This window comes from Eleginops maclovinus, chromosome 22, assembly GCF_036324505.1.
Source record: "Eleginops maclovinus isolate JMC-PN-2008 ecotype Puerto Natales chromosome 22, JC_Emac_rtc_rv5, whole genome shotgun sequence".
NCBI lineage: Eukaryota > Metazoa > Chordata > Actinopteri > Perciformes > Eleginopidae > Eleginops > Eleginops maclovinus.
In genome coordinates, this window is record NC_086370.1 from 8,887,514 (window position 1) to 8,914,360 (window position 26,847).

Here is a 26,847-nt window from a genome sequence, read left to right on the forward strand (position 1 = left end):
CTGTTGATGATGTTAACCTGTTTTATGGACAAGGCACATGCTGAATTAAACTTATTTGAAGGTAAAACAAACTAATTTAAGAACTAATTCACAAAGTTAAGGTTATGCGTCCCAGAGGCGACATTAAATACCAGCTGTCAGAAAATGAATAACAATGCCGGTAGATTGATCACACGTAAATGTACTATATGTATTTATTATCTTACAAGCATAAATATGAATATTTATTATGTACTCTTTTAATATACTACAGTTGTACATTACAGTTAAGGAGGATAAAAAGAAAATATTAAACCCCAGACTTGGAGTACACGTCATCAGTGCGCGACGCACGCAGCGTGTAGGACTGTGAAGGACGCCGACTAGAAGCTTGTGATGAAATAAGTGTAATATAAAGGTTGGTTCATTGTTACTATCAAACTCAATTACATTGCAAGCTGGAGATGGCATAAGGTGTCAATTTCGGCGTGGTTTAATAAAACAGAATTAAAAGGGAGGTGTATTTATGGAGCCAGGTTAACCTTAGGCTAAGCTAACGATTGCTAGTGTTTATTTTCTAAGGTTACTGCGAAGTAACCGTGACAGGATATCCACAATTTAGCCATTTAAAATATAGCAGGATATAGTTTTTTGTTGACCACTAATCATTTGAATCCTCACGGTTTAGCTCAGCATTAATGGATTAAAAACAGGAGTACGTTGAAGCGAATATTGAACGCCAGTTAGTGGGACAAACGTATGAACTGAAGCCACAAAACTAGCAGCTGTTAAACCTGCCCTCTGCTCCACAGACCTGTCAGGAGGACGCTGTATGATGGCGCTGTCGTGTCTGACCCGAGCCCTGCGATCCCTGACTCTCTCTCAGCCTATCCTGCTCTCCTCACAGGTAAACTTCCCCTGCCTGTTCTTCATACTAGAGATCTGACCTCTCATCCCAACCACCAAACAATCAATATGGTCTTTCGCTAAGTTTCCTGGCTATGGGAATATTAAAGGATTTCTGATTCTGTTTACAGGGTGTTGCAGAGACAAAGCTGGCAACTCATGTGCCCGGCATAGTCCTAAACCAGTGCAGAGGCTTCCTCACCACAGCCTCTCTGAAGCAGAACAGGACACATTGGAAGGAGAGGGAGAAGTATACAATCAAAGCTATTGGCATGAAGAAGACTGGAGGCAGAGATTACACAGGTAAAGACTGCGGCCTGAGGAGGACAAGGTTAAAGTTGCATGCAAATGTGCAGTTCTTTATATGCCATATATTATGTTATATAGATGACAAGTTGTAAGGAGAGATCAAAACAGTCTATTTGTGTCAATCAAGTCGTGGTCTAACTGGGATAAGCGCAGGAGGTAAAATATACCCGGGCTTATGTGATCTTTACAGCAAAAAGCTATGAAACTGCCAATTTTCCTGTTTTTACAAATAGGAAAAACTCTTACAATTTGGCACAGAATTTAAATCAATTTTTAAACTTTATGTGCAAGTCTATTCCAGGTTTGATTAGACTAAGTAAAGTTTTGTAAACGTCTAATGTAAAGGTTATGTACAGAGGTAATTGTCTTTAAGATAATACAAAATTCCCATTTCCTGAACAGGCTTCAAATAAGCAAACGAGCTAATTGCATATGTTACTCTGGATTAGAAGAAATGTCGATAGACAGTATTTTGATTATTGACAAATGTCTAGTCTAGTAACCGAGTAAGTAATTAGCAGAATAATTGATAATGAATTGTTTTGAAAAAGGGTGAAGTTGCAGGCAGGGCCGCCCCTCCCTAAACGCAGAACCTGCGTAGGGCCTCGTATTGCGCTGGGGGCCTTATCTTATGTGCAAATGCGGCATTTTTTGTTGTTTTTTGCACAAGGCCCCAATTTGGCCACAGGCAGCACTGGTTGCAGGCCTGGCAGAAATGAGCACCAGTATAATCGTTTTCCTTTTGAGTTGCCTGACAATAACATTTTCCTTCATCAAACAGAATCCATGTTCAACCTGGGGTAGAGGGCTGACCTCCTTAAGTGATATGTTTGCTTTTACAACAGCTGTAGGACCTGTTCTGACTCGAGCAAGGTGTGAAGAGTTGCTCACCTTTTCTCTCTGTGTTACAGGAAAGGTACGGACACACGGCATCGGCGGCGGCCATAAACAGAAGTACCGGATGATAGACTTCCAGCGGCTGCGCTATGAACAGACCAAAGTGGACCAGCCCTTTGACGAGAAGGTTGTTGAAGTGCGATACGACCCATGCAGGTGAGATCAGCCTTAACCTCACAGGACTTTGAATCTGCAGACAGACTTTTATCCTCATGATCTGTGTTCCTCAGGTCTGCTAACATCGCCCTGGTAGCTGGAGGCAGCCGGATTAGATGGATCATTGCGACAGAGAACATGCAGCCTGGAGACGTCATTAAAACGTCTGCAGTTATTGGACGCATGGCAGGTAAAAGGATCGTCTAAACTTTACCTCAAGATAATGGATGTAAAGATCTGTATTTCACACATCACAACATGTTTTTATTTTACTTTGCAGTCTCAGCCAATGAGGGCGATGCGTACCCGCTGGGGGCTCTTCCTGTGGGGACGCTGGTGAACAACCTGGAGATACAACCAGGGAAAGGGTCAGAGTACATTCGTGCAGCAGGTAATTTCTGTCTAGCCTCTGATTAATCATTTCTGTTATTAACAGTAAAGGCCAAATATTGAATACGCTTCAGTCATGGACAACCAAACTCCATTTAACACAACACCACATGTTATCTTACATTTCATGTGATATATCAAACACGTTTCTACTTTATCTCCATAAAAGATAATCCCAAAATAAATTCAAAGAAATATCCATATAGCTTCTAAAGAGAGACAACTTTTAAGACAATAAAACCTGAGATATATTGATTTATTGACTTCATATTTTTAAGATCCCTTCTCTAAACACACACCCTCTAGACCTAAAACAATGAGTCATGGTAAAATATGTGGAGTTGTAAGAAAGTAAGTGTTTGTGTTTTTACACTTTATTGATAACTGATTGATTTAATGTTATGTGTTTGTAACAAGATAATAGTTTCTGTAAAAGCTTGACTCATAATTAATGTCTAGCCTGGATGTTTTTTTGGTTTCAGGCACAAGTGGTGTTTTGCTCCGTAAAGTAAACGGAACAGCCATCATTCAGCTTCCTTCAAAGCAGCAGGTTCAGGTGAGGTATCTAGATTTTAGATGTCCTGTTTAAACTATGATCTGCTCTGTACTGAATGTTTTCATCTGGACACATACAGGTGTTGGAGACCTGCATGGTCACAGTAGGACGTGTCTCCAACATCGACCACAACAAACGGATCATCGGCAAAGCTGGGCGAAACCGATGGCTCGGCATCCGCCCTTCAAGCGGCCTGTGGCAGAGAAAGGGAGGCTGGGCGGGACGCAAGATCAAACCGCTGCCTCCCATGAAGGTTTACGTCAACCTGCCCTCGATCTCAGCGAGCTAACACACTGGACTTTCATGGATTTGAGATTGTTGTCTCCTTATATTAAATCAATGGATTGTTGGAAGAGAAAGTATAAATAAAGACAAGCTGTTTGTACAGAAGATTAAAAATTTTAATAAACACAACTGCTTGTGGGAGCATGGAAAGAAACAAAACAATATAAAAATCCAAAACATATTTACATCTATAGTAAAACATGCAGAGTAATCCATATTTTTTTTTAGTGGTAAATTTAAAAATACTGTCATGTCATTTAAAATAGGGTTTGTGCAAAGACACTGGGTGGCATTTCAAGTAACGGGAGCAATGAGATGGCATTTAAAGAAACACTGAGTAATTTGTTGCTGTGCTAAATGATGCTCACAAAGTGATGCCTGCTCATTGATCCAGTCTTTTAAAACACCCCCATGCTACCGCTAGAATTAGGGCAAAAAGAAATGAAACTCGAGGTCAAATACATTGAAATACACTGGTCGTTGTGCCTGTTTAGTATTTAAAGGCTAACATGACAAATTCCCTCTAACACATCTGCCCTGGCTAACATTTCACAGTCTGATGTTTCTTTATCTGAAAGGGCCAGTTGGTGTCCCGACTAAAAGAAGATTAGTGAAGCCTTCAGAAAGCAGGAGACAGGAAAACTTGACTGATTAGTCCCAGGCTGAAGCGTTTCAACATCAAGTGGCAAAGTAACAGACAGCCAGAAGGGGTTATCCCGACCTCAAAGGACGCTTAAACCCAGAACATAAACATCCCTATAAAAAAGGTTCATTTTGAAAACAAAAACTGCCTTCTCTTGACTAAAGGTAGTGGTTTTACAATTCAATTATAACACTTCACCTCAAAAAAAAAGTTTGTCCCAATTTGAGCTAAAATATGTAGAAAACCACATGAAAGTGCATTACAAAGTGAGGGAAATGTATGAGAGTAGTAATAGTGTTTGTATTGTACAAGTCAACTTCATAGTTATGAGTTCTGGAAATATATATTTGGCATTTATGTCAAGAAATAAAGGTAAGCTATTTGTGCTTTTCAATTTAGTGGGAGTAGGGGGGAATTCACAATAATACATCTTGTATATATTTATATACATTACTAAGAAAAGCCAGCCAATCAAAGTCTTCACTTTATAAAAAAAGCAACAACTACCTCATACAGAAGGCCCTTTGTCCAAAGGTTTCCTATTGCAAAAGTTTCACGTAACACTATTCAGGGAGTACCATCGAACACATAGCACACCAACACAGACACACAGGCAGTGACTTGGACGTCTGGCAAGGCTCCATACACCTTTCATCAGATTTGAAAGTAATTCAATACTTGCATTTGCCTCACCACTGCTGTCAAAGCAAGTCATCAGTAATTTTACCCATCCAACCTATCAGTATGTTTCAGGTCGATCCAGCCACGGTGACGCTATAATAAAGGACACAGCGGTAATTGCTTGGTTAGGATGTGTACACGTCTTGCAAATGCTTAAAAGGGGCTAAATATGGAGTACTAACTGGTTTATTATCTCAGTAATCTAAATACTGATCTCCACAGGGACCACGAATACATCAAATGTACTATTTTAGTTTTTATACTGTGAAGTTTGGACTATTGAAGAGCTCTGGTGGTCACAGTAAAACAAACTCGACTTTGGCACATCACTGCACGTCTGAAGAGATCCCATATTTGCTAAGTAGCCACAGGTCTGCGAGACGTCCACTCAGGTAAGCCGAAACATCAAGTTGAACACAAAGGGGGAAACGGAAAAACAATACAACAGTTCATAGTCACAACTAAATTTGGCATTCAGCTGTTGATAGTTGAAATATGTACTGTTGCGTCATGTGATTCGGGTGTGACTGAATGTAAATGTTTGCTTACACATTCTTACAAATGCTCTATAGCTACATTCATTATAGCTACCTTCAGAAAATACCTTGTTTTTTAGTTTGTTTTAGGTACACAGTGTGCCCTAAAAGCAACGAGGCAAACAGAACTTTCTGTTCCTTTCTATAAAAATTGACCTTAGTGAGAAAGTAAAGGGACGAGTAAGAAAACGGAGTTTCGAAGAGAAGGATTCCATCTAGATTCACAGCAATATTCCAACTTTCAACAACAAACACAGCCTCAAACGATCTCACGCACGCCACTGCACGTCACCGTCACACTCCTCCATTGCGTATAGAGTAACATAAATGTAGGATTTCACAGAAATAATAAAATGTTAACAAAAACAAAGTGCAAACACAGCTGCCATTATCGAAATGTGGCAAATTGTCATAAAACCTCAAAATACCTCCGAGGCGGTAGCACAAATCTTACAAAATAGTACTTGTTCTTTCGTAGTGTGTAAAAAAACAACAACAACACCCAAACAACATCAAAAACATCCAATTGACAACATGAAGGTTTGTGTATTAAACACGTGGTTGTGAGACAGTAAGATTTCCACAGGAAAACTATTACTGCCGGGGCAGGGTGGCCTTTCCTCTGAATCTCTGCAGCCTCTCAGGGAGACAAGTGCAGCGGAGAGTCTGGTGGAGCTGGAGTGTGGGGGGGGTGGCCGGGGTCACACGGGCTTAGTGTACCCGAAGATCCCCACCGGGAAGTGCTTTACGTGAGTCGGCCACTGGGCAGCGAGCTGGAAAAACTTGACATCGTTCCACTCCACTCCATCGATAGTGACTGAGGACAAGGAAGTAGTGATTAATGCACGGATATCAGAATAACAGAATAAAGATTTCATGATGGAAGCTTTAGAATTTGCATGTCACAGAGCAGATGATTCTTTGAGGGATACAACAATCTCTTCTGTTGAGGTTTTCAATGAGACTTTAAAAGATTTGATAGCATCACCCTGAAAGACATTCTTTAAATCCTCAATTTGAATACAGTGATTAATGGGATTAAATAAGTTCTCTTCTTCTTCCTGATAAATATACCTGAAACGCATTTACATATTTTTGTAACAGTAATTTACTATAATAGCGTTAGAGCAGACCGGGGTGAGAACATTGTGTTTGAAATAATATGGATTAAAGCAGAACATATAAATATACAAGATATGTTTTGTAAATGATTCAAATCTACTTTTTATTTAATGAAAGGTCACTAATGCCCTTTAGTTATTAGAAATTCTTGGACGAAATCCTACACAACCACCACTGGAATTGTGGAAATGTACTTCTACAAAATGTATAATACAAATAATATAAGTGTATCCTAATCTGTATCTGCAACTGCGCAGAAATATCAGGTTGAGAGTACTTACATACACATGCAAACTTAAACTATTTGATACAGCTCTAAACACTTTGTAAACAACTGTTCAAAAGTAAATGTTATTGAAGGTCCTCCCCTCTCCACCAGGTGGCGCTGCAGCCTCAGCGGTGTGTACAGAGCGTCTTACCTCTCAGCATGGTGTGCTGGTGCTTGGCTGTACAGATCAGTCTGCTGATGCCATCGATCACCTGGCTCTTAGAGTCCAGATCTTTCTCCTTGGGCTTCTTGCTGAGAAATATCACTGGAGAGAAAAACAAGGACGCATAAAAAAAGACATTTTCTTGAGCAAATTGTTTTATTTGGGTACTGTAAGGGAAGCCTCACCAATTTTACGAATAAAAGTGTGTTTGCAGATCTTAGGCAGTACTACTGCAGATGGTTTATGACTTTAATCTCCTTAATTAAAATGTATGTCTAGGAATATTCCCAGCGCCTCTGGCTCTGTAATCATTAACAATGATTTCATTAACATTGATTTATAAGTTGGGTTTTCCAAAGCGTACCTTTCTTGTTCTTCTCCTTGGTGACTACAGTCATGGCCATGCTGGGTGGGGGGGTGAGCTCCCCCCCACAGGGCAGGCGGCTGACTTGCAGTGAGCGGAAGTTACTCTTCAGCGTGTTCTTTAGTCCCACGTCCCTCTTCTCCCCCTCCTTCTTCTTCTCTGGTCCCTGCCACGTCCAGTAGTCCACCTGCAGCCCCATCACCTCGCTGCCCGAACACGGAGAGCTGCGGCGGGAAACAGGCAGAGTCAGAGACGCTTCCACAGTGTACACAAAGCACAGTGAGAAACTAATGTCCTTTTGATATTACGTGTGTGACTCATACCCAGCTCCAGAGAGTGCGGCAGACACAGAGGGAGACTGAGGGGGGGTGCCCCCGATATCCTTCCCATACGGACCGGCCGATGGGGGCGTTGGGGAACCCAGGATGCTCGTGTTAAGCACCATCATCCCCGCATCATCTGAATCCACTGCAAATTGGGGGGGAAAAAGTCCCTTACACAAAGCTTTAAAAAGGTCTATTACGCAAATCCCCCATTTCATGTCTTTTATACATAAATAGGCCCCCCCCCCCCCCGTGTAAAGAGATTCTGAAAGTTTCAGGAAAAAATATTCTCTTTTAGTCCTGATCCATCTTTATAAAATCCTGTCTGAAAATGAGATGATCTGATTTTGGCCACTTTGTTTTTTGCTGTGCAACCATTAGCCAATAACCAGCCAAGGTAACACCCGCCCACCTATCACCTGAATCTCCTTAGAGCGCCATTGTGTTTTTTCAAACCAACCACTTCGCAGAGGGGCGTGGCCAGCAGCAGACACAAAAACAGCACTTTGAAACAGAGGGTTTATGGCATGCTACGATGCATGATTTGTTTGGTATTTCGAGCCAAACACTTCAGAGACATGATTTGTATATATCTGAGACCTATATTGTTGAAAAATAGTACAATAGGGGAACTTTAACACTTTTCATTTTCAAATGTCCTGACGAAATAAACCCAAACCTGACAAAATACTTAAAAAAATAAAATAACAAAACCTTCCTTACCTGAAGTTGAGAGGCTCTGCTCAACAATCCCAACTTTCACAACCTGCAAAAATCAAAAATCAAACCTTACAGTGTGAAACTAATTAATGGAAAAAGTCTGCTTTATTAAATATTTCATCATAACTCAAGCCCGAGATACACATTTTATAGAAACCTATCATTTCTTTCATAAAGGCATCATTATTCTACTTGATAGTCATCGGAGGGTTTTCTTTGTTGCCTCGTGTGGAAAAAGTAATTTGACAGAACATTTGATTATCGAGCGATGGTGGCATGGAATTCATGAACACCTTTCTTCTTTCACACAAGGTAAAATGTAAAACCTTCAGTGGCTTCCTAGTTTTTATCTTATTCTGTTATAGAAGAGGTGATTTCTTGGAAATATATCCATCCCACTTTTATTTGTAAATTAGTGGATAAGATTATCCAAGAGCTGAAATGATTTAACAGAGCTATCATTTGTATTAATATATTTTCAGCTTTTGAGTATTGCTCAAAATATCAATTACAGTGTGGCTTCAGGAAGAGAAGGTACTTATACAATAGAGTAATAATGATATTTTCAAAAATTCAGTTGTGCATCTCAGAATAGGAAACTTACCCCAATAAATGGCACAAACTTCTGACAGGAGTCCTCATCAGGGCTGTAAACAGAAAGAGGTGTGAGAGGCTGTGAGTGTGACCTGAGGTAGATTTGTTATTAACACTCCAGAGGTGCAAATGAACACTCAATGGTCCTGGAGGGAGGATGGCTGTTGCATGACCTGCATCATGTCCCATCGCAGTAGAAATGGAACATTGGGTGGAATGGGGGTCATCCTTGGGGGGGGGGGTCATGTTATAATGAGATGAGTGGAAGGAACGCTCCTTACAACCAAAAGAAGATTAGGTCATACTAATCAGCCGGGACTGTGAGCTAATTTTATACATGGAACCTTAAGTGATCGTTTGGGTCCAGCCCCGGTAACCGTGGTAACACTACTCTGAAGTGTTGAGTTTCGAGTTTCATACATGCTTAATAAAAAGATAGGAAAAAAGTACGGAAGTCCTTGTCAATGAGAGTTATAAGGAATACTTCTCCCCTAAAATGATCCAGTTTATCAATGACTCATCCCTTGTTACTTTTAATTCTTAAAGACAGACTTGTGCAGCATAATCATAATGTCTAATTTATCCATTTTCACTTAAAGAACTAGCAAAAAAGGAGGTTCACATCACTTCATCAAGACTACCATGTTTTTGGATTCTTCATTTACCACACAGGTATGCGAGAGAGAAAAAGTTCAAGGATTCAAGATAAGTGAGTGAGGAATTGATAAATACATGACCCTTTAGGGATGAGGTTTTCCTTTTAACACACACACAGGCAACAGCAATTCAAAAATGCAACCAATGACCTGAGAACGTGTTTCCTTTTCTCCAAATGTCCTCTAACATGCGGCACCAAACACCGTATTTCCGGAAATTAGCCGGTGATTCTCAGTCTTTCATGAGCCTGCAGAATAGATTGCACCCACAGCAATCAACGGAAGCAGGAGGAACGTGGCAGGCCCCCCGCTCCAGTGCGTATACAGGACCGCAGTCCCCAGCAATCTGACCGCATTGGTCACCGGTGCTCTATTATGTCAATTTTGTTTACATTTTTTAGTTGATTTGTAGATTGTGTAAGATGTGTGTCACATCACAACCTGTACCAGTGTTCACAGAACTAACAGTTTATAAAACAATGTATAAGATTTATCCAGTACTTTGGGAATGGAGATTTTTCTTCACTTGGTTTAATTTATATATGAAGAAATATGTGGGTTTCATTCGTTTTGATGCAGTTAAGAATTAAAGGGAGTATCACATTAATATGAGAAATTACATTATTTCTTTAGTCAAATTAATCAGCCTAAAATATTCCATGTGATATTATCCACTCCTAAGGGTAAACCAATACACGTCCTGAGATTCTGGAAGCCCGCTTTTAAGTCTACAGAAAATCTGTATCAGAACATCTGCTGTGGGTCATTCAACATGGCTTTTTCATTCTTGTTGGATGTATGACACACAGAAAGTGCATTCCAATATTTATGGGTTGTTTTAAAAGGTTGTTAGGCAAATCTTCACAGCAACAACACACAGGGGACAGTAAGAGTCAAACGCCACAGCAAACCAAAGACACAGGTCAGGACGGAGTGCAGAGTAGTGAAGTGAGTATCGAGCGTGAAAAGGGGAAATGTTAAAGACACAGCAAGCGGCTCAAGCCAGATGGAAGGAGAGAAGAGGAGGAGGTTCAAAAAACAAAAACCAAGAGTTAAAATTAGATACCTGATGTAAAAATCAAAATACAAACTTCTTTTCCTTGAATGCAAATCAAAAGGGGGAGAGGGGGAGAAGGAATGCGACAGTGTTAAAACTGTGTGTTGTGTTGAGTACCTGCTGACCAATAGGAAGCCGTTCTTACAGAGAGGGGAAGGGTTTGGTCAAATGTCAGAAATAAAGCAACAAAAGCACACAGAAATGCAACAAGTGTCTGCAGAGTGCGTCTGTGTCCGAGACACGTTGATGAAGTTAGAGTTTGTAGAAGCTGAGGCTTGCGTAGCTCTGTCATGTGTACTAACCAGACTAGTTACTAGATAACTGAAGATTAATATCATCCAAATATCACAGCACCTCGTGGTGTGTAATGTATGTGCAGGGTTTGTACAGCATTTCCCTGTAAAATTGAAGGTAGCCAACGTTTAGATAGTTACTGTGAATGCAATGTGATTAATAAAGATGATGGCATTCCTTTATACCCACAGCAATTATTGTATCTTGTCATTTTAGCCTGTTTGTAATTACGGCTTTTAATGGTTATTATTTAATGGAGCGATCTTCAACATTCTTCATTTTAAACGACACAATTATATTTGGTTCTTCATTAATGATTTTGTTGATGAATTTCAAATTTATGTAGAAAAATTAAACACTATTTCAGTCGTATGTTAAATTCAAAAATCTTGCCCACATAAAAAAAAGATACTGGTTAAAATAAACAAAGATTGTAGACTGTAGAGCAGGGGTCGGCCACCTGTGCCATCAAAAGAGAACATTTGCCCTATCTTCCGACAAGTTAAATGTGTCTAGAGCAGCAAAACATATTCAGCAGCACAGCTTTTTATGGGAAGTTATATAGTTTATGGCATTTATAAAATCAAACAACTAAATAATCTGTTGATTTGTTTAGGTATTTTTATCTGTTAAGAAAAAGCAAATCACAAAACTCTTATCAAGAGGATAAAAAAATACATTCATGCTTAAAAAGAGCACAAATACACACATGCATACACAGACCAACATTCCACCAGTTTTTACGATAACCACAATTACTTTACCTCTTCTGTTTGTAGGTGAGCATTGCCTCTGAGATGGGGAACTGGTGGGACACGTTGGCGCCGACCAGATACTGAACGACTCGTCCTGCTACATCGATGTTGTCTGCAAGGAGAGGAGGGGGGGGTGCAGATTGTTAACAACCTCTGCTGTCTCCTGTCTGACTAACAAGCTGCTAGACAATTGATGCACATGCTAATTCTCACATACAGCAGTTGCTAGAAGAGCATTAATCATTTCCATTCCACTGATTTAAGGAGCTGGAGGAGTGTAAAATGCCATTAAAAACGTGGCTGAAGTCAGCCATAAGACACACAAGATGAAGTGTGTGTCTAACAGAAAGCCTGTGGGCCACATGTATGTCATCCAAAGTGATATGTGGAAACGCAGGCAGATTTTAAAGTGTTCACTTATTTTGACCTCTCTGCAGTTCATTCTACTTTTAAGTAATTGTTGGAAAGGACCCAGTAACGTCTTTTTTCTTTTCTTGGAACAAATTCTAGGATGATTACAACATTATGTGTGGAACTGCCACTATTGCACCTACTGTGTGCAAATATGTGAGGATGATTGAGGCTTGTCCAGGCTGTCTGGGCAAGAACAGTGAACACTGAGTGAAAATAATTGGAATACAAGTCAAGAGGAGTTTTAACTGGTTATGAAACGTCTCAGTTTAAAACGGATGCCTGTGTATGACCTAAATAAGCAAATCAGTAGCGACTAAATTAGCTATTTCTTTATTGTTTTTCTTAAAGCCTGTCATTGTGTCAAGTTGAGGAAATCAGACAAAAGTATGTATCGCTTGCAGACTGGAAGGATTTTGTTAACATTTTTATAGGCAAAGTTTTGTAGTGAGTAGAGTGATAAAAGTTAGACAGATAAAAGGAAGCAGAAGGGCATTTATCTTTAGAGGCTTGTCTTTTTGCTGCTATATTTTTGCAGTTATGTAAAAGAGAAAAGAATAGCCAGAATAGAATACAAAGGGACAGTGACAGGGAATGGGTAAAAACAAGAATCTTGAGACTGCAACTTTGACAGTCTTTGGGGTGAGTATCCGAGTCAGAGCTCTGATAGCCTGCTGGGCTTCTTAAGAGGCAGCAGACAGTTTACAGGAAGGAGCAGGAGCCGTGCCATACTTGAGAAGCGTTCGCTACACTGCAGCAAGCTGTAGCTGTCTCTTGCAATTGGAGGAAAACCTCTTCTTCCCATCCATCAGCCCCTGACCCGTCCTCTGACCCCATTTCATTCCCTTTCAAGTTGGCTGAACATTAGACACGCAGCCTTTCTTTGTGGCCCCACATCAGAGCCAAAGAATCCTACCTGAGGCGGGCCGCTCCGTCCTGCAGAACAGCTCCCTCCACGCAGTGTCCATAAAGATGCTGTTGAACCGGCTGTCAAAGGAGGCCACATACTTTGCCAGGGGATGAGAACCTGTGCAGAGAAATAGCAATGAATACAATAATATACGCAGCATGTCTTAGGGGCTGTGTCCACATAGTGTCTTTTTATCTGCTTTTCGGTGCGGCGTGCTTTCAGCGTTTCTAGTTGAATACATCTCAACATTTCTAAAAAGAGCTTGTGACGTCACTCTGAGAATGAAGGAAAGCTTTTCATTGCCATGTTTGTTTAACCGTATCTCAATATGTTGGACAGAAACAACATAATAAAGGCCGTGAAGCCCATTTGTTGAGAAAGACGGGCAGTGTTTTTGATCGTCCTCTTTGCTCTACTGCCGTTAAACAACATGCTCAGGAATCTTACGGTTGTTAGTTATGGTGAAATTAGTTGAATCCTCGATTCAGATTGGTCAATTTGGACAGTTCTGAGGTTGTTAATACTTGATAACACATCGCTGCTGAGCAAATTAATGAGCATTGCTAAGGAGGATCAAGGAAGAGAAGAAATTAGCTTAAAAGAAAGAGTTGGTCGTAAGAGACATCACCAGAAGAGGCAGACAGGAAGTAAACACAGACAGGAAAAACGGAATGGGCTGCTCTGGCTTTCTTTAGGACTTGTTAGTGGAAAGAATCTGAACAGACTTTAATGAATACATCCATCTGTGCTTCCATCATTTTAAGTTACGTTGTTGTTGCAGTTCCAGCCGTTTCTACACCGCAGAACGGACTGTTTTTTTCATAGATTATTTTAACATTAAAATCTTTTTCAATTAGTAATGGGAGTCAGGTCATTCTTTTATTCAGTATATGGCCGTGTAATAAGCAGGATAATGTGCAATGAGGTGGCCATTATTGAATGAAGAACACCCTCCAGGGTAATAAGCCAAAGTGGGTTGCAAACAAAAGGTGCTGGGAGTGCCAGAAACAGACGCTTTGTGGACACAGGGCCTTAGCTCGTATTTGCACTAATCCTGGAGGACTCACCTATGGGGATGACCAGGAAGCGTATGTAACTGAGCCAGTCAGGTGTCTTGTTGGCCAACTGCTCTACGAAGAACCTTAGGATGGTGCTGAGATAACTCTGGTCGCCTGCCACCGCCACCTTCATCGTCGGCGGTGTCTGTGCATTGCAGTTACAGCTGCGAGGGTTGACATGAGGAAAGGACGAGTGAGTAATTAAGACAAAGAGATTTGTGTCAGAGAGGGAGCGTCAGAGAATTCACGGCTGTCTGAAGATTTATACATCAGAAGAGGGTTTTTTTTGCTCCTTCGTTCAAAACCAGCTAATACCTTAGTATTGAGAGCCAGATTATGTCATGTTATAATTTGTAATACCAGACACTTGCAAGAATCTGCAAGTCTTTCTGGAGTTAGACCAAATATTGCAACATCTTTGAGATCTGGATCGTACAATCCTACGACTATGTTGACTAAAAACAGCTTAAATAAATATTCAAAAAGACCGGTCTTGTCATAATGTAATGGACTGAGGGTGAGACATTACCACACAGAAGGTTCATACTGTCCAATAGCAAACCAGGACATAACTATGCTGCAAATGTATTTTTTCAGTGACGAAATTCCAGGAAAACCCCAGGAGCTGGCTAAATCTGTGTCAGCAGCGAGGAGGCATGTTAACATTAGAGCACTTCCACATGACATGACCCCAGCTGGAGTGAACAGGACGAGTGAGGAGCAGGTGTGTAAAGAGTGGAAGTTCAGCTGGATTAAAGAGGAACAGGTTTAACAGAAGCAGCAGAGCAAACGGAGACAGCCTCAGGTTCCCTCTGACATGACATCCTGAGCAGCTGGCAGCCGAGCAGATGGATCCCAGGAAGAGAGGAGGCTGAACCTCAGAGTTCATGGGAAAGCAGACGCTTTGTGATAGAATGGGTTCACAGTGAGAGGACTTCAGCAGCGTAAGCGATAAAGCTGTACCCTTTGTTTATAACATTGAAATTAAAATAGAAATTTGGATAAAGCCTTAATTAGATTTATATAACCACAATCACAAGATAAGACTTCGGCTTTAACAAATTGGGTTTTGTGAGGTCACGGTGACTTCTGAACGAAGATGTTTATCGAGCAAAAGTGGAGTTTTGTGACAGATTTGAAGAAATTCCTGAAAGGCTTGAGATGTGGTTTGCGAATGGACCAACGGACAACTGGAATACCTCCATAAAATAGATCATATTCTGTTTATGCAGGGGTGATGACATGGACTCTAAGCTTCCTCCAAAAACATCACTAGAAGTTTGAGAGTGAAAAAACAGACATTCGGTACAGCTCTTTGAGCGATAGCATCCTGGAATTCTCTGGCAGCCAGCCAACATAAACACACACTCAGATACTAGCAGGATCACACTTTCTGGCGGCTATGGTCTTTTTAACTAATGTGTGTGACTCACAATCTCTGGATGCGAGTGACGATGGTGTTGAAGGCAGCCTGAACATCAGCAGCAGAGCAGGTGGACACTATGGGCTGGCCCTGCTCGTGGAGCAACTCGGACACATACTGCAGAAAAAAAACAGGAGAGGGACATGATGAGCTCAGGGATACACAGGATGCTGGGTCCATCGGGTTGGAAAGACAACAAGCAAAAACATTTGGGATGCAACTCAGGACTGTTGATTAGTATGTCTATTATTATTCTAGATTAATCATTTGGTCTATAAATTGTCTGAAAATAAGAGACAAAATGAAGGTGGTGTCTTTAATGTTTTCGTTTTGCCAGTCCTTATCCCAAAGATATTCCATTGAATATAAAACTGAGAAAAGCAGAAACTCTTTAAAATAACTGAGAGGCTGAAACCCTTTTTATAAAATATTAAAGGGGCCTTCTTATGCTATTATTAAGGTTTATAATTGCATTTTGTGCCTCTACTGATATATGTTTACATGATCTAAATGTCTGAAACCAGAGCCTAGTGTGCTCTGATTGGTTAGCTCTGTTGTAATTGTTCAACCGCTTAGAGATGTCCCGCCCCTTATCCCATCATGTACAATGTTGGAGCACTAGCTAATAGAAGCACAAGTGTTACATAGTGATGTCACCATGTTACGGTAGTCCAATCAAGGCATTTCAGGCAGGGTAGGGAGTGTGTGGGAGAGAAACTCCCTCTGGAGGGAGCTTTGGGTTTGGATTAGGTTAAACACATTTATTTATTTCATTTATTTCTTCTTCTTTGCAATAACGTCAGGAAATGCTATGTACAAGTCCTATCCTGCCCAAGTCTTTCTACTGTAATGTGTGAAAGTACACACACCTGTCCTTGCCACTCCATGGTGTTGATGAGGATGATGCTCTCTGGCAGACGTTCGTCAGAGATAAGGATCTGGTTCAGCTGGTCATACACAGACTTCCTGGGAACCTTGATGACAAAGGAGATGCAGAGATGATATTCTCACATATGTAGAGAACACATTTGCAGCTTGGTGTCACATCTTTGGAGGTGTTTTACCTGTGCGATGAGTCGAGAGTCTGGGGAGCACTCGCTCTCCATGCTGCTGGTCCTGTCGCTCTGGGCCTTGGAGTTCTGTCTGTCTTTCATGGAGGTGCTGCGAGGACGCCTCTGCAGCCTGTTCTCCACTTTACTGAGGACGAGAGGAGATACGAGGCGCTCAAAGTACATGACAGAAAGAGCAAGGAACCTAATGTCCTGGGCTGAGAACATTACATAACGTTGAGTAAAAAAACTCCCATTACAAAATACAAAACAACCTTTTCCCGCTGGAACAAGGTTTCCTCTATATTCGTGCTGTATTGCTGAAATCCCACACAATCCTTAATATCTTCTGTGTTTCACAAGTGAAGGTTGGCTAGCAAGCTGACCGATTCTGTGTATTCAGCTGAGCTGGACCACAGATCACTGATGCTGATTTGCCCTCGTTGTGTTCTATAAAGTGGCCTGGAAGTGATGTAAGGGTCCCCCGTTTAAAAAATATCCTTTTAAATGGAATATGACTTTGACAGCAACAGGGCATATGGTAACTTGCATTTTGGCCTTGTGTTCTCTTGACTCATTTGGCATGCAGTTAACACAAAGCCATTATAATGAAAACTCAACTCCTGGCACTGAGGGGAATAACGGGAGGAATAAGGATGTATTTCTCTTTAGATAAGTGCTGTGGATGTAATCAGTGCCTATGTGTGAGGTTTGTGTGAAAGGTAAATATTTAAAACAGTAAAATCTGATCATGTAATTTGGTGTGCTTCTAGAATGAGTGTTTTTACCAGACGCAGTCGTAAAGCAGTTACCCTAGTGGGGTAAGTCCCCTGTTCCCAGAGGGGAAACAGTAGGACATAACATTCTGCTGTGCACATCTTTCCAGATGTGGGGATCAGCACTGTACCTGGGAGACATGTGGTTTTGGGACTCCGTCTTGCAGAGCTTGCCAACAGTGCTGGTCACCCGCTCAGTGTTGACATCCCAGCTGCTCACCTCCCCCGGCCCTGGCCCGCTGTCCTCAGTCTCTGGCTCCTGCACCAACAAAAAAAGAAGAGGGGGGCAAAGATTAGCCAAATGGGCTTGAAGAGGACAATGCTGATGTTTATCGTACAACAGGCGCTGTCATGTCCCATGTACTTCTACATCAATATTTCTTTCGGGTTCTGCGTTGTTCTGTATTGTTGCTATGCTTCGTGCGTGGTGCAGCATTTTAAAAAGTGAGAGTTGAAAGAGTTGAGGTTGGTAAATAATAGAGCATGGCTGTTGAAGTTGGGGATAATGATGCGAGACCACCATGATGAGAAAAAGTCAGGGTCTCTTAGCTAAGGAAACGCAGTTCCTGCGGTTTTATTTTATCTGTTTGAATTGGGTTAGTGGAGCGGTGTGACCGGCGCTCAGAGGGGGCGCAGGGGGTGGCAGAACCAGGTTAGACCGACCCGATGGCACACAGACAACAACAAACAACAACCACCCCTCGTTCGACCGCCATCAGTCAGGATTTATCCAGCATGGGGCTGCCTTGTCTCCTTGACTGATTCATAATGGATGATGGTGCTGTTCGGTTTGCTTGCCCTTGCTAACCCCCCTCCCTCTTTGCTTTTTTCCTGGAAAACAACCAATACCCATGGGAGGAAAAGGGCACTCTAGTGGAGTGAAAAAAAAATCTGAGGAAGAGATGCTCAAAGGAGATTTTTGTAAAAAACAAACAAACAGAAAGTAAAACTGCTGTTGTTCCAAACACACACCCCAACGGTTGCTTCGGTGTTGCTGTCATCTTGATACCGGGCCCCTTGCACTTTACATCTGTCCACGGTCAGAAAGTCACCAGTCTGTAGGGTAAACACACATAAGCACACACACATTAGACCGTTTTAACCTTCTCTGGCAAATATAAATGACAAACATTTCACTGCTCACCGCTCCACCGAGCTTACTGAAAGTGGCAGAGCTGACAAGTACAAATATCTCTAAAAGCTTCTCTGTGTTCCACTGTAGACGCCAACTCGTATATAAACCCCCAAATAAAACTGGACACACTTGCAGGGTTGAAATGTAACCTAGTATATTCACTCACTTACTTTAATTAAATACAAATGTAGGCTATTGTGATTGAGTGTTGCCATTTTTATATTTGTGATTTTACTTAAATTAATTCCTGTCTTTACTTTTTATTACAGTTCTTTATACGCATCCTATCCAGGGAACGAATCATGAATTTTGGTGATTTCAAATAAGGAAAAATTGTTTCTTTATGTGTTGAAAAAAATCTCCTACTTTATTTACAACATTAAAATGCAACATAGATATTGATGATTCAGTAATAGAAGGAAAAAATCATATTTAAAACCCTGAGGGAACATTTGACCTAATAAATACTGAATCAATTTGTTTTTTAAAGAACAGGTGTCAGATAAACCATTCTTTCAAATAAGGCCTTTTATTTTGACTGATTTTACCCTGTGAAAGATCTGACTACTTGTTTTACCCTTGTGTGCTTGTCTGAAAGTGTTTAAGAGCATTGTGTAACATCTAGCTTAATTTATTTCAATTAGATCAAACACTTTACTGCTTCCCCTGCATTTATGAAGTTCGACTGGAGACATTTATAGGGCAAAATGGAGGGCTGTTGCAGTGTGAAATGCTCCAGGCTGTTTTATTGCTGGCTGAAATGGATTCCCAGATATTAATAAACAGCGCTCCCTCTCTAACTGTTGCACTCAACATGTCTCCCTCTCTCTGTCCTTGTTGCTTCTAGTGCGCCGTAAATCTCTGAGTAGGAGTTCAGGGATGTTCCATCCAATCTTCTCTGAGCATATTTGTGTCTGTGCTGGTGGTGGAGAGGTCATACGGTGTCAGTCCCTATAAATACTAGAGGGCTCTAGGGGTGAAGAGGGTAAGAACTGCAGCCCCCCCACTTCCATCCCATCCCCATCTGCAGGGGCGGGAGCTGCATGCTCTGAATATCTTTCCTGTAGTATCATGGTCCCTGGGAATCCCTGAACCACAATAAGCAAAGAGGACTGCCAGATATTTAGACACTGCCCAGAGGCAATTCCTGTACGTAACTGTGTTTACAAGAACTTCTCCAGATACCACAGAGGAAGACCTTCATGGGTAGACAGTGTGGTTGAGAGGCATTTGGGATGCCTGGTGATCAACTTACAGGACAGGACAGCTCTCTCTGCTGGCTTTTTTGGCTGTGTATGCTTCCAATTTCTGTCTGGGAGCTGGAGTGAGACATCCCTTCAAAAAACGGCCTGAAAACAGAAACAAGGATTAGAGAAACAACATTTATTAAATGTCAGAATATCCTGAAAGTAACACAATACCTAGTAGCCTCATATCAGGAAATCTAGAAATACTAAATGCCCAGCCTTGAGCCGCATACTTGAGTTTGGGCTTGGGCGTGCTGAGGACGCTCTCGTTGTCCTCCATCTCCGGCCCGCTGTCGCTCTGGTTGTACACCTCCAGGCTGTCGTAGAGTAAGTCCAGATCCTCCTCCACCTCCTGGGTCTGGTCAACAGGGTCAGAGTCCAGCACCTGCCGCATAGGATAGACACATCATCAACACATCAGTACGCTGTTATCAGGGATTTGTAATCATGACCATGGATTAAATAAGTGTGGGGAGTGACTGGTGCTGTGCATTAACTAATCACTTTTACAGCTGGGCTAATGGAGCCTGACGTATGAAGGGGAGCACTGAAGGCTGTAAGATGAGAAAATCTATGCTATAAATACATCTCTGACTCGGTCCTAAGAAGGCCAATTAAAAGGTAAGTGAGTGCTGGAGGAGAGCGAAGGTTGCCGGTCCTCCATCGCACAGTGGGGATGTATATCATAGGAGCCACACACAGGCATGCCTGTGGACTAATCAGGTGATTAATGCAACTCCATAAGTGCAGAAGCTGGCAGGGAGCAGATAAACACAGTCTGTCCCCTCTCCTCCTCCCGGCTATGTATTTATAGAGCTGTAGCCCAGCACACTGACCGGCCACAAGGAAGGGATTAGAGACAGGGGAGGTGATAAAAGATCATCGGGCCACCTGGAGCTTCAGGAAGCATCCAGAGAAACACAACTCCCATGGCCTCCAGGTGCTTGGATGTCACACAAGGGTCTTAATACCTTTTTTAGTTTCCTATAAATCGTGTTGAGCAAATCCTTTGAAGCCTACATAGTTAAGAATGGAACACGATTTTTCTTGATGTAATTTATGGACTATTTGTTTTATTTTATGATATTTTTAGCTTTTCATTTGACAACCGTTCTGTAGTTCAAATGAGGACTGAGATATTACAACACAATCTGTAAAAACAGAGCGGGAAATGTAGACAAACAAAATGATCATAATGCATATAAAGGGGATATACATTTATCCCCTGATTTCCTTTAGATTTAAAGAGTAAGTATCATTTTCCTGTGCATAAAGTTGATTGTATTGATAATAAAAGCAATGAAGGGAGGGTTTCTTTGGAGCCAGCATATTTTATTTATTAAGGTCTTAATCATCAAAAGGTATTTTTACTTTCATCTATGGACTGTGACATCAGAGTGTAGAGAAGGAAAGTAAGCCAAAGGCAACACTTTCAATAGAGTTCACCGTTGAATGGGAATTATTCTCATTATAATGGCCTAACACAGATTAGGTTCTAATGGACATGTAGGGGTTGTTGCACACAAATGGTCGACTTCCTGCTGATGACCTGATTAAAATCTGTTATGTAGCATCCACAGAAACATTTATTTGAAAAAGTGACTTGAGAGAAGAAAAACACAAACCTAAACAGGACAAGTGCGTGAGCGTGCATTTATCACAGGATTATGTGGTGGAGAAAAAAGGTCTTTAATGGGTTCTGCATACAGATCACCGCTAATGGAAATGTATGAATCATACATCCATGAGCACAGAGGTAATGCAGCCATAATTATGTGTGTGCCTCTGTTGGGCAGCAGCGATTTCTTCTGTCAGGAGACATTAGCCGCAGCAATGTGCTGTTTAGACCGTCAATACTGAGCTTATTTTCTCCTGGCCCAGGGGCAATTTAATAATTGATACGCATCACAGCTGACTTGCTAAAAACTTAATTACTGTAGGAAAATACAGGTAGCGTGCACAGAGATTAATGCTGTTTCTCCTGGGTTTCAATCAAAACAAAAAAGGCAATTATTATCCTCACACTCACCTCATCTGTTACCTTGAACCTCTTCAGCAAGGCCACAAACTTCTGCTTGAAGTTAGGTTGCTGCAAACGGAAAAAGAAAACATGCATTTATGAAAATCAGAACCCCCTGAACGGGAATAAGTGTCCTCATTAGATGTGCATGACAGCTGGGCTCGGGCTTATCAGTTCTCCCAGTAACTGTCCACTGGATTACTCATTCACTTTCCCTCTATGTAAAGACCATTATAATCACTCCAGTGAACCCACAGTGTTCATTTTACGTGCTCATCCACATCGTCCTAATGGCTTGGACAAATGGAACACAGTGTGCGCTTTCCCTAAAAAAAGCTTGTACGACAGCAAGAGCAGGTCTTGAGTTGTTCTCATAGTCATTGATTAGCGAGAGGCTACTAACCCTGGTCATGGAGGTGGTTCGGATCATTTTCCTCCGGGCCTTCTTCGGCTTCCTGACCTCGTCGTCTTCATCATAAAGATCCTGAAAAAACGGAGTGGGTGGGTGAGATATTATAATAGTGCCCCTTACGTTTCTACCAGTAGTCATTAAGCTCAATGTAGGAATTACAGTGTTATACGAATAACAAACTTGGTAAGGACGACTGCTTCTGTCAAAATCTACCTGGGAACGCCTTAGTATACTATGAATGCATGTTCATTATGACAGACAGACTTTAACCCTTAAGAGTCGACAATCAAGCAGGCGTGATCAGATCACGTGAAATGTTCATGCCGAAGGTGCATAAAAACAACAGTCCGGACAACATTACCAGCTGCTTCTGTCCAAAGTACTGGCTTGAAACTCTATGCTAGTCTTTGTTTTATCCAAATAGACCCAGTAAAAACGTAGATATGATGGTTCAAAGTTTATACAATTATATTTTTTTCAAGCGCTCAAAAGTTTGAAAAAATGGAAGCGCATATTTTAATATCTTCGGCGTATTTTATCATTTAACGGAGCGGAAAAAGACGCTGGAAACTTTAGACCCTGCTCAACAGGATTCATTTACCAAGGAGGGGGAGGGGTATTTAGGTAAACGGAGCTATACGAAGCGAGGCGAAGCAACGAAGAGAGAAGGCGGGAGATCGAGAGAGACGAAGATATATGAAGAAAGACCAAGAGAGACGGCGGGAAATGAACAGAGACAGCGATTGAAGAAAAGTGACAAACATTGATAATTGAGATATAGTTAGATAGATTTACAGTTTTGAAGATACAATACTCTGTGTCATGGTTGACAGAACTTTAAATAATGAGTGAAAAACGCCTATGGATGCGTCTGCTATTGGTTCATAAAATGTGTATATAGGTTCATTATACCTCTATCAAACTTTTACATTATCATAGTGACATCCCCTGTATATATTTCCAGCTTTCAAAATGTTTAGTTGTGCATGTTTGTGTTATCCATATGAAAAGCAAAATCATTTTCAAATTCCGTTTTTACGTTTTCTGTGTGATTTTGGGTCCAAAATGTTCATATAGTATGTCAAAAGGAAAAAAGTAACTATCAGGTTGTATAGTTGAGGTTGTCTGAAAAAAACAGATACCAAACAATGACATGCTAAACATTTCTTAATGGGATTTAGTAAGACAAATCAAAAAAAATTAAAAGTAGGTTGAAAACGGCTAAATTAGACTTCAAGGGTTCATTTTGTTTAGCTAAATTTATTTTTTTCACTTTGATTTCTTACATGCTTTGGCAGGCTATTGCAGGTTTGTTTTAAGCATTTTCTGGCTAACCTGGGCATGAACTGCGTCATCGCTGGCTTCCTGTTCCGACGAGTAGCTGTCATCGTCCTCCTCAGAATAGTTATCCATGTCTGGGGAGCGGTCTGGAGGTACACACACAGGATAAACATCAAAATTTAGGCATGCATGTCTGGGCAGTCCTACCAGAATTAATTTCACAGAAGCTTTGCAGACATTTTTTTTGGGGGGAAATGAGTGAGCATATTGGCAGCCTCTTTGTCATTGTTAGCCTAAGAGGTGTTGAGCAAGCAAAACAGAATGGTTTATATACAGCATATTGTGTACTTTTTACGACAATTTTCAAATGTGCGTGAATAAAGTTGCTTAATCCCCTGTCCTTTTCTACACCGCTCATCAGAAAGGAATAACTTTGACTACTAGGAAAGAATAATGAGTAGAATTTAATGCAAATGTTTTCTGTGCACATTAATAAACTAAATGTGCTTGCTGAAATGTATTGAACATTTTTTATGTAAAGTAGACGGGACCGCTCATGTTTTACATTCTGATGAAGGTTTAATAACATTTCAGTGGTTGAAGTTTTACTAGAAAGTCATATTTTATTGGTTTGAGCAGCCATATTTCTAAAAAGCTGTTTTTAGTGCGTGTTTGACAGCTGAGCACAGATCAGGCAATGGAAGAGCTTTTTTCTCAGAACATCGTTTTGCCTGTGAAACATCCAGTTCATTGCTCTTAGCTGGGATGTCTGTTATTGAGGCTACAGAAAAGAAAGGAGAAGGATAAACATATTTCTCTTCCTCTGAATGACACTAGTATAATTCTCGGTGCATGAGCTCATCTGTTATGTTTGAGCGGCCTCTTTAATAACTTCCAGAAAAGCGAGGGATCAGCATGGCGGGATGAAGGCGTGGTGTCCGAGTAGGGCCCAATATTCCTCCCCCGTCCAGAATTAGAAAAGTGTAAGGCAATAGGGCCTAAATCTGTTCAACTCTCACGTCAACATTACAAGCATAGCTGGAGGGAATAACATATCCTTGGCCGCAGGTTGGGATTAATAGAGTTTATTCCTCTCGGACGGGAAATAGGAGCCATGTGGAAGGAGGAAGAGAGGGGCCTGGGGGGGAGAGCTGGCTCCAGAGAGAGGGCTGAAATTACACACAGGATTTGAGCAAGCAGCGTTGGTACAGGCTGGTCTGACAGACCCATGTAGAGGGACAGTGGGGGGGTGTTGTCCGTGCTCACCTGAGGTTTTGGTCTTGCGCCCAGCCTGGCCACTGCCGTCCTCGTGGTCGATGGGCTGGCTGGAGAGAGAGTACACGCTGATCTCCGCCACACGCACTGGCGCCTCCTTCACGTTGCTATGGAGACCCAGGATCTGTCCTCCGTCTGTCGGGTGTTGCATCACCTGGATACGAGAAGATTAACTTTGAAGCTCGCTATTGATTTTTAAGAATCCATTCAAAGACAAAATGTGCTCTAAACCAATAACACCAGACAAAGTTGTTATTTTTATCTCTCCCCTAAAACACTTCTGATAATAGTGTCTCTTTTTTCTTTTTATTGGATAAAATAGCTATTTTTACATAAACAAAGGTATAAAGCAAGTGGTAGTAATGTCTCCCTCATTTACAATTGAAAACAACAATGTAAAAAGTAGCATGTAAAGATAGTATATATGCAAATAAAGTTGTGATTGGTCAACTGCTTAGAGATTCCCTGCTCCTTAGCCTATCACGTACAATGCGCTGGAGCGCTAGCCAATGGAAGTGCGATTGTTAAGTACTGATGTCACTATGTTCCACAGGTAAACAGAGGAGTCCAAAGGACGCATTTCATGCAGAGGTGAGTGTGAGGGAGAGAGTTTTCCTCTGGAGGGAACTCTGGGATTTGAACCGTTCAGACCTTTTACATGCAGACCTATATAAAACACTACAGGACAGGGAAAACCCCAAACAGCATGATAGGCCCCCTTTAATGTTTTCTTTTCTTAAATAAATAAAACACAGGACACATGTCTAAAAATCAAGTGTTCTTAAAGTGAGATGCATTTACTGTCTTGTAAAATGTCTGTGTCTATCAATCACTCTGTCGAAACAGCATGGAACTAATTTCTTCAACAGAGAGGCCGGATGGAAGAATTGTATCCCTCTTTACTGAGCAGACACTGATACAAGAGAGATTGGGAGGGCTTCTGTTACACTGCTTTATGCTCGCAGGGATTTACAGACTGATTAGGAGACCACAGCTATGCTATCTCTAAGAAAATCTCCAGTAGCACAATGCTGCTAATCCATCCTGAATGTGGAAATGAGCCGCGGCAATTTGCTCATATCACACAGACAAACAGCATAAGGCGGTTTGCATGAACTGTTGAGAATCAGATGAGAAAGGATGAGCTTTCATTGTAAGCTCTATGTGGGGGGTACTTCCAATATTTCACTTGATGAATAGCTGCACAGGGAGTAGGCTCGCTTTGCTCAAACACTGTCAGGGGTGCACTGACTCGAATGCTGCATGTAAAGTCCAATAACAGTGACTTCCTCCCACGTAATGCCCCGATGGATTCAGAATGAGGGCACGGGAGAGTTTACTCTACAGCAGATGACAACATAATTACCCGGCAGGATCCAATAATGGCCAATCTAGCTTTATTCATAGAAGTCTGTGGGTTGTTTCGCTGCAGCAAGCACCAAAACAGAACCGCAGCAGAGTAGTATTTTGAAATGCAGTAAGCATTGGTGTTGTTTTTAAATGTCAGTCAATTTTTGTCCTGGGGCTACTAGTGGGAAGTCACTTTAGCTGAGCATGAATGGGAACTGTAATTATCATCTGAGAAATGCTACCTGTGTCCCTCTATTCCAATAGCAGAAGCGCTCCATATCTGTCTAAATCTCTCTTCACCTTGATTTCCTTTTCATATACACAGCAAGCTAATTATGTCCTGCACAAGGCATTTCATTGATCTGTATTAGCTGTACACTTTTTGGTTCAGTGCAATCCCCCACTGTTAAAACACGAGAGCACTTTGCTTGTAAGCAATGTTGCAAGTGAATGACCCACAATTCAACAGCACTCCTTAAAATGTGTGATATCCACTGGAAGAGTCACAAGAAGAGTAATATGTGTGTTTAAAAAAAACGGCATTTTGATGTTCTAGTGGCCAAACATACAGTCTGACGCAAGTGCCACATCCCCACTGAATGTCAAGCTGAGGCAGGGCTGTCAGTACTTAACGGTCAATGACTCGGATCAGGAAAAAAAACAGCGTAATCTTATATCTCCACATTAAATAAACATCGACAAAGTGGCATTATGTCAGCATCCAGTCTATTATTACCGCATAGCATGGCTCAATGCACTTTCCAGAAAAGTGCATATGAAGCGAGCTCCAGATGGCCAATAATCTCACACAGCAGTATGTGTGATGACATGAATCATCTGAAACGA

The 26,847-nt window shown here is 41.4% G+C and overlaps 2 protein-coding genes across 3 annotated transcripts in view; one reads left to right on the forward strand and one right to left on the reverse strand.

Moving 5' to 3' along the window:
- The first annotated feature begins 297 nt into the window (after positions 1–297).
- Positions 298–3,607, forward strand: mrpl2 (mitochondrial ribosomal protein L2). Its single transcript, XM_063874638.1, has 8 exons — positions 298–397; positions 792–886; positions 1,017–1,188; positions 2,106–2,247; positions 2,322–2,437; positions 2,528–2,638; positions 3,120–3,193; positions 3,273–3,607. Exons 2-8 carry the CDS (start codon positions 812–814, stop codon positions 3,480–3,482), a joined length of 900 nt encoding a protein of 299 aa, XP_063730708.1. The 5' UTR covers positions 298–397; positions 792–811; the 3' UTR covers positions 3,483–3,607.
- Positions 3,573–26,847, reverse strand: part of zmp:0000000755 (phosphofurin acidic cluster sorting protein 2) — a 50,406-nt gene continuing 27,131 nt past the window's right edge. Inside the window, exons 5-25 of one of the 2 annotated variants that reach the window (XM_063874636.1) lie at positions 24,643–24,805; positions 23,431–23,522; positions 22,087–22,167; positions 21,693–21,752; positions 19,897–20,048; positions 19,672–19,765; positions 18,254–18,337; positions 17,413–17,540; positions 16,521–16,653; positions 16,326–16,430; positions 15,467–15,573; positions 14,043–14,197; positions 12,982–13,092; positions 11,664–11,766; positions 10,615–10,647; positions 8,903–8,945; positions 8,302–8,344; positions 7,579–7,723; positions 7,256–7,479; positions 6,880–6,993; positions 3,573–6,155 (exon numbers count right to left, since the gene is read on the reverse strand). In XM_063874636.1, the coding sequence (XP_063730706.1) occupies positions 6,040–6,155; positions 6,880–6,993; positions 7,256–7,479; positions 7,579–7,723; positions 8,302–8,344; positions 8,903–8,945; positions 10,615–10,647; positions 11,664–11,766; positions 12,982–13,092; positions 14,043–14,197; positions 15,467–15,573; positions 16,326–16,430; positions 16,521–16,653; positions 17,413–17,540; positions 18,254–18,337; positions 19,672–19,765; positions 19,897–20,048; positions 21,693–21,752; positions 22,087–22,167; positions 23,431–23,522; positions 24,643–24,805 (2,286 nt within the window). In that variant the 3' untranslated portion in view covers positions 3,573–6,039. The remainder of the gene's footprint in view (positions 6,156–6,879; positions 6,994–7,255; positions 7,480–7,578; positions 7,724–8,301; positions 8,345–8,902; positions 8,946–10,614; positions 10,648–11,663; positions 11,767–12,981; positions 13,093–14,042; positions 14,198–15,466; positions 15,574–16,325; positions 16,431–16,520; positions 16,654–17,412; positions 17,541–18,253; positions 18,338–19,671; positions 19,766–19,896; positions 20,049–21,692; positions 21,753–22,086; positions 22,168–23,430; positions 23,523–24,642; positions 24,806–26,847) is intronic. The other variant, XM_063874637.1, reaches the window with a different exon arrangement.